At 40.4% G+C, this 8141-nt stretch overlaps 1 protein-coding gene across 3 annotated transcripts in view; it reads left to right on the top strand.

The window, feature by feature from the left end:
• Positions 1–7662, top strand: part of clip2 (CAP-GLY domain containing linker protein 2) — a 44940-nt gene extending 37278 nt beyond the window's left edge. For all 3 annotated transcript variants that reach the window (XM_072674505.1, XM_072674512.1, XM_072674521.1), the window contains 9 exons: positions 68–541; positions 677–1138; positions 1234–1291; positions 1422–1505; positions 1664–1820; positions 3560–3719; positions 4591–4779; positions 5384–5443; positions 6281–7662. In XM_072674505.1, coding sequence (XP_072530606.1) covers positions 68–541; positions 677–1138; positions 1234–1291; positions 1422–1505; positions 1664–1820; positions 3560–3719; positions 4591–4779; positions 5384–5443; positions 6281–6292 — 1656 coding nt within the window. In that variant the 3' untranslated portion in view covers positions 6293–7662. The remainder of the gene's footprint in view (positions 1–67; positions 542–676; positions 1139–1233; positions 1292–1421; positions 1506–1663; positions 1821–3559; positions 3720–4590; positions 4780–5383; positions 5444–6280) is intronic.
• Positions 7663–8141: the final 479 nt, after the last annotated feature.

Here is an 8141-nt window from a genome sequence, read left to right on the forward strand (position 1 = left end):
ATACTCCAGAGGTTTTTGTACAGGTTTTCAGTTTAAGTAAAAAAAAAAAATCTTTTCTATCTGCCAGCAAACCACAGTGGAGGAGAAGAGCCGGGTGATGCAGCTGGAGGAGGAGCTGACCCTGCGCAAGGCGGAGGTGGAGGAGCTGCAGGCCCGGCTGCAGAGAACCTCATCCTCTGGGCCCGAGGGCGCAGAGACCCTGAGCTCAGAAGCTCTTGCCCTGAGAGAGCAGCTTCTGTCAGCCAGCCGCGAGCACCGTGAGGAGAGCAGCCAGCTGCGGGAGAGGTATGAGGCCATGTTGAGCGCCAGCCGTCAGGAAGCGGAGCGCCTCAGGGCCACCCATGAGCGGCAGACCCAGGAGATATCGGACCTGCGGCAGAGACTCCAGCAGGCCACACGTGAAAACATGGAGATGATGGACAGCTGGAAGACGAAGCTGGATGCTCTGGTGGGAGATCACCAGCGTGCTCTGGAGGAGCTCAAAGCCTCGCTGACCAGTGACCGTGGAGCTTCAGAAGGCGACAAGGGAGAAGTGCCTGAGGTGAGGGGTCGCCATGGAGTATATTCGGTATATTAAAAAGTCATGCACAAATGAAAAAGTTACAGTTTCTTATATATACTTTCCAGAAGCGCAGTTATAAAAACTCACACTAATAACGTTTATCTAAACCTTCAGATACCTTGGCAGAGCTTGAGGATGGAGCGGCAGCTGGAGGTAGAAAACCTGAAGGCCAAGCATGAGATTGAGGTGGCAGTGGTGACCAAGGAACGAGAAGATCTACGGACCAAGCTCCAGGAGCTGCGGGAGCAGCTGGAGGAGAGTGAGGAGAATGCCAGGATCCAGGCAGAGACCAGAAGTGCCCAGCACGCCCTGGAGGTCAAGGATGCTGCCGACAAGCTGCAGAAGGCCGAGCTGAGGGCGGCAGAGCTGGAGCGAGCTCAGGTGGAGCAGGGGAGGGGCACACAGCGTCTCAGAGAGCAGCTGGAACTGGCAGAGAAGAAAATGGCAGACTATGAGGCCCTACAGAGCGCAGAGGCTCAGAGCAGGGTTGAGATCCTCACGCTGAAGGAGAAGCTAAGGGTCAGCGAGAACCGCCTGCAGGCCATAGAGGCTGACCACACCACCCAGGATGCTAACGTGAGTCATAAGTAATTTTCAGTTATGATGTTCATAGTTCATATGCTTTGACAGTGCAGATGAAAAACTGAAAAACCACTGCAATTTATTTTCAGGTAATAGAAAATAATGACAACTCTGAAGAGAAGATTACGTTAAAGCAGAATATGGAAGGTGAGTCAGTAAAATAATGTTTGATTTTATACCGTTAATAAATAATAAGAATGAGAAATGATAAACTGACACATTTTTTAGTTTTAAGTAAAATGTTATAAGGGAGCTTTGTGCTTTTAAATCATTACAGAAACCTTGGAGAAACTAACAAAAAGGGAAAAAGAAGTGACCACTCTTACAACACAAGTAGACGACCTCAAAACACAGATAACAGGTAGTGAAGGATCCTTCATCATGTCATCTTTACAATAAAAGTGCCCGTGATAGACTCATTTCTGCCTTATACTTTTTAAACAATGTACAAAATATTAAATATATGTATTAGTCATCCCATGATGCACAATCCACCTGTCGTGACTGTTTTTCCTGTAGCCTTGGAGGGGAAGGTGCGCTCAGGGGAGAAGAAAGCGGATGCACTCCTCAGGGAAAAGGCGCGTCTGGAGGTGGAGCTGGAGACCATGACCAAAAAATCGCATGATGCATCGGGCCAGCTGGTGCTCATTAGCCAGGAGCTCCTGAAAAAAGAGAGGTATCGGCCAGAGTAAATCTCTCACCTCACAATTTAGTTTTATCATTCAGTGGTTAATGAAATGTCATTGATTCAAATATTGTGATACAATTCAGAATTACTTAAATACACTGAATCCATGCTTATTTCATTCCAGTCCAACTGTTTTTTCAATAGAAAGTGTCTTAGTCAAAATTGTCTCAATTAAACAAATGTGCAGTTGAAATGGTCACAAAGCAACTATGCAGGGATTGGATTAGATCTAGAGTTCAGATGACTTGAAAAAACTATTTACACTATAGTGTAATATACAGTGGCATCCAGAAGTTCTGAGATTACTAGTAAAAGTACTCTCTAGTTTTAAAAAAACCTAATTTAATATAATTTAATACAAAGAACACCAGCAGACCAATTTGAGCCAAAATTACAATAGTTGAAATCTTTACATGAATTTTAGAAAATGTTAGTACTTGGTGGTGTGCCGCCTTTTTGCTTTAATGAGAGTATGCATGTGTGTTGAATATGATTATAAATTATTATAATCAATCCTAACATCCTAAAACTGATGCACTTACATCACCACCTTCAGATTAATTCATAATTATGCAGCCTCTTTGCATGGAGCATAGCATGTACGGCACAGCGGAAGTAATTTACCTTATTTCTGCCTAAAACCTAAATTTAACAGTAAATACCAACACACATATTATAAATAATCACTGATTTTACATAGTGGAAACTTTTGTCATGAAATGGCTTCTCCAACATCTTGTGAAAATTCTTCCCTGTGCACACAGTTCTATCCAAATAATAAACCATGTGCATGCTGCTGTGCGTGTTATACCAATAGCAGTTTCATGATGATCTACAAAGCAACTGGATGGCCAATGGCTATCATTCGGATAGACATTAGAACCACCTGCAAATTTTTTTTACAGTCTTTGTTGAATCTCGCAGCTGTGTTGCTGAATCACTGGACTTGGATTGGTCCAGAGGTCTGACATGCTGGCTACTGTTCAAAATGAAAGTTCCTGCTGTCTGCTTAACTTATTATATATATTTAAAGAGTGAATACTTTTAATACTTAGAAAACTTTTGACTTTTGAAGAGCCCAGATTATTTACCATAGAACACAGCAAATTCACAGCAAATCTCTAAACCAAAGCAAATCAAAGCTATTAAGCAATATAAAAGACATGTTTTTTCTGACTACATAGTGCACTTCCTGTCTGCATTTCAACATTCAAGCTGAAGAGGGCAACATGAACCATCTGGAAGTTGATTTAAGTTGCTTGTTTGTGCTCATTTTATGAAGTACAACTCAGAACAAAGCCCATTGCTTCATTATATTTACACACACTTTCACAGCCGTCCCAATGGGCTGCCCTTTGCTTCATCCCAGTCAACGGAAATATGCTAGGCGTTGCCTCCCTTTTCCCGTAGTACAGACATGAATGGTCTACTTTGTTTAATTCACTTAAAAGCCATTCGAGTTAATGAGGACAATCAGTCTGATTAAAACTCCGCCTTAAGTGTTATTTAACCTCTCAGATCAATGCCATGTCCTGACTCCGAATGCCATCCACACTCTTAGTGATTACTCATGTTGGGAAGATGCATCAAGTTGTTGTGGGTCTTGCTAGCTGCTAAATTCTTCTATCGACTTGCTGGGAAACCTTGATATTGACCTGAAATGAGTGAAGCAAAACAATTCACTATGCAATATTAATGTAATTTCCATGTGTGTGTGTGTGTGTTAGGAGCCTGAATGAGCTGCGGGTTTTGCTGCTGGAGTCACCACGTCACTCTCCAGGCGTCGACCGGGACCTGAGCCGCGAGGTGCATAAGGCTGAGTGGAAGATGAAAGAGCAGAAGCTGCAGGATGACATTAAGACCCTAAGGGAGAAACTGCTGCTGCTGGTAAGTCAGATGGCTTCGACTTCAGTTAGCCTCGGCTGGCAATGAGCTCCCTTACTCCATCACTCCTTCTCGACTGTCTTAACCACTAATCTTACACACTAGCTTCATAGGATTTAAAGGAATAAATATAGTAACTGAATTAAACTGAAAGTCTTAAGAGTAATAACTTAATAATAAACATATAGTTTAAGGGGCTGAAAGAGGCTGAAAGATTTTTAGTCTGTCACCATTCCTCTAAATATGTTTGCTGTTTATTCACATCTGCAGGTTAGGACTCCCTCTGTCACATGAAGGGACACTTTCAATTCGTCTGAGTCTGGAGGGCCGTAGTGTTAATGGGGTTCAAACTTATGATCTCCAGTCTCTGGACAAACAGGCAGTTAGACAGCTATGCCACTCTAGAGCTCAACAGTCTAACTGGCTGCTCATCAAGTGTGAGGATCATAAGTTCAAATACCAACACAGTCTTATTTAGCATTCCTTTGTTAGCTGGCTCCTAGTCTGGGGGCATCATGAGATAGAGGGAGTTTGAACCTGTAAAGGAGGATAAACAGTAAAGAAATTGACAAGGAGGAAAGAGGATAAACACCTTACAAAATAATTAGGCAATTTCAGCCACATACCATTTTCTGATGTTTTTAAGTCGGATCAACGTTAAATGTATTGTTGACCAAACTGAAATGCTTAGGAGTTATGATTTCTGATTAAACTAAATTGAGTTAACTCGAAAAGTGTTCCTTAATCAGTTATTATTATCAATTTAAATTTGCATTTTCTAATGGTTGCGCATCTGGTTTGAAAATGCACTCATCGCTCTGAAAATGATCTTATTACACAATGCTTAGTTTCCTCTGTCCTTTCCGGTCCTCAGGGGCGTGAGAAGTCATCTCCAGACCACCGCCGCTACTCCATGATGGAGCCATCAACCACTGACACTGAGGTTACACGCCTTCGCCAGCGTCTTTTGAGCACTGAGGAGGCCCTGAGGACCGCGCTGGAACACAACCAGCAGGTCGACCAGCTGGTGCAGGCTATGCGCATGCGTCCAGATAAGAGCCAGGTAAAGCCCCATACACCTCAGTAATCCTACTCCTCCATTTGCTGTTTGATATGATTTGACCATTAGATGTCTAGGGGTACACTACAATGTAACAACATTCCATCATTTACATAAATTACATATTTTATTACATGAATACATTTTGACTTAAATTTTCATTTCCATTTTATATTAACACGTTTAAGTTTGTACTTCCAACATTTTCACATTTGTTTGGGTGTCAAGAAATTACTAAAATATGGCAAGAAAAATCCCTAAAACAAGAATAATAGTTTTTATTCTATTTAAATCACAACAAAATAGCTCTTCTTCTACTTACAAACACATTTTTAAGTAGGGGAAATAGGCATCATTTAGAATCTGCATTTCTGGCAAATTCTCATTTCATAGAGAGACGTAATTAGATGTAAAATACCATGAAAGCTTTTGTTTTTGCTGTTATGCTGCTACATTTGCTAAATTATTATCCTACACTTTTACGTAGTACCTTGCTCAGATCCAGACTGATAAGTTGTCTGAATTTTTAATCATTTTAAATAGCTTGTATAGTATACTTTATAAATGGTACACTTTCATTCACTTCATTTTGCTTTTGGCCCTGCAGGCACACAGCGGTGCAAACTCTGCGAATGGAATCCACCAAGACGCTACCTTCACGGAAGAGGTTGATAGTACTAATAAAACTATTCATTCTGTGTCTGTTTATTTCATTGTGGGTGTCTACCATTTAATATTTTCTCTTCAGCATTTTACTTCTGAATATGAACCTGAATATGAGAGACATACATAACTTATGTATTAGTTTCAAAGTAGCTACTAAATAATATATGCTAGTGAATAATTAATATTAAGATTAATAACTGAAAGATACGCCTGAAGTTTATATGTTAAAATGCCTTTACAAGTTTTAACTGGTGCTTTAAGTGGGAGTTGTTATTTGTGCATACTTTAGACCAGATTCACAAATGCTAAATGTGCAGCAAGGTGAAGTCACGGTAGTCCTAAAAGCTAAAAGTTGCAGTGGTGGTTTTCAGCACGCCACTCTCTCTTTACTGGCTTTTCTTTTTTTTTTGGACGTGACCTCAGTAACTGCCAGTCAAACAACATGTAAATGAGCTCATGTATAGTAATGTCCAGTGCCGTTCCCTGAATCAGAGCCACCAGTAAAATAGTAGATAGTAAAATAGAACACAGAACACAAAAATGGTAATAAAATGTAGTGAAATGTAACAATAACTTCCAAGCGTAGTAGGTCTTGCATGTGTGACTATATGTTTATATAAAACATTATATATAAACATTTTAGTTTTTTACCAAGAAATTGAATTGAGTTTCAGATCATTTAAGTGTTTTTTTAGTTGTAGTGTTGAATTATGAATCAGTAATGGCATATGCAAAATGAGTAGCAGCCGGATGTCCCATATATGTTTGAGTATTTTAACTGCCTGTTCATAAGACATCTTCTGTACATAACACCTCTTCGTGACATCTTCTTTTCTAGGAACAGCACTGATGATGGTGGACGCCGAGGCAATGCTTTGATCATTTAGGAAAAACAGGAGGTACGCGGCAAAAAGGAGAAGCCAGATTGATGCTTAGATCTCGGACTAATGCCTCACTGGACATCATTGCTTTCTTTTCACAGTTAACACCAAAACAAACAACTCGATCTCAATAAAAAAGGAAATCAAAAAACAAACAAACAGAACAAAAACACTTAGCAAAGTATATGTACAATGATGCAAGATGTTATTTAAAACAAATAAAGAGATATGACTGAAGCGGTACATTACAATTATGGTTGTAGGCTCGGACCACTGACCCATCCTGTAGACTACCTCCCACATGGACAATATGACATCTGACCCGAGGGAAGTGAGAAAGCTTTGGTCCGAATGCTCAACTCAAGCTAAGGTTGGGGAATGGAAGGGGTGAAATGATCGGTTGAATGTAGCTGATCACAGTTAAACATTGGCCTCGATTTGTACTTGTTTAATTTATTTGCCTTTTATGCTGTTGGGAATAGACTGACCTATCCTTGATTCATGCCTTCAGAGCCTTGGGCTTGATGCTTTTCCCTTAAGACTCTGTGTGGAATTTCAGAGTAAAGGATATGTGATGTTGGATTCTGCTGGGGCTTATTTTTTCCTTATTCCTTTTTACGTACTGTCCACATGCCACAGTGTTCAACCACCTACCAGTATGTCATCCTCGTTAAACCAGTGAAAATGCACCATAACTTTAGGGATGCCAAAATGAATGGAAGTGTTGACTGACTGGTTCTCACCACTCGCTGAAGTGGTTCAGACCTCAGAAAGCTCATGTAGAGGATACAGACATCAAAGCAGAAATCTGAACTCCAGTAGTAGCGTCTTATTATTGCTGAATATTCATCAATTATCAAGTGACAGTACACTGCAACTATTCTCTGCCCAAGTGTGATGTCAGTTTAGCCTTCGAACTTCAAGCTTCATCTAATTCAACAACAACAGCTATAAAACCCAACTAAAGTCTCAGTCCACACTTCTGACCATGTCACATACAAACAAGACACTTCAAGCCCTTGTCGATACATTTGCCGTCTTCCGAATGTCAGCAGCTCAATTTGAATCTGCTCAAAAGATAGATTGAAACCGTACGGTGCCCCGTTACAATTAGGAAATTGTGTCTCTTAAGCAGACTTTCTATCAGTGTGAGAACTATGAAAACCTGAGGAATTTCTTATCAGTGAGAAAAAGATAGGGCTGGCCCCAAGTTTTGCAAATGAAGCTTCAAGTTGTTGTTGGACTCAGATGGTCTTTTATCCGTTAGGAAGCGGTTTACTTTCTTGACTCTAGCTGTAATGGTTCCTGAGACTCAATCATTAAACATGAATAAAACAAAGATCTGCTTGTGCTGTGTTATTTTCCACAGTTTCTACAGTACACCTTTATTTCTGAATGGAGATTTAAATATGCTTGATTCAGATGCTCAGATTCAGATGCCATTTTCAAATAAACTATTATCAACACAATCAGTGACAAAAGCAAATGAAGTAAAAAACCTAAATTAGGGTAAATGTACTGTTTTGTTTTGTTCATTGTAATGCAGTACTTTTTTCAGTACACATTCACATACAGATGCCAGTTCGGGAGAATGGGAGCTATTCAGAAGAAATACTGCACATGTTCAACCATTGCCACTGACATTGTTCACGAACTGTAAGTCTAATTCAGTTATATTTCAGCATGTTAGTTCCATTCCACATTACCTGTGACCTAAGGTAAGTCACAGGGTTGGCAAAAGAAAGTTTTCACCAAGGTTTTTGGTCAATTCTCCACACCACGTTCTCTAATAGAGAACATCTGGCAGCGGCGATACTC

Source organism: Salminus brasiliensis, chromosome 1 (assembly GCF_030463535.1).
Source record: "Salminus brasiliensis chromosome 1, fSalBra1.hap2, whole genome shotgun sequence".
Lineage (NCBI taxonomy): Eukaryota > Metazoa > Chordata > Actinopteri > Characiformes > Bryconidae > Salminus > Salminus brasiliensis.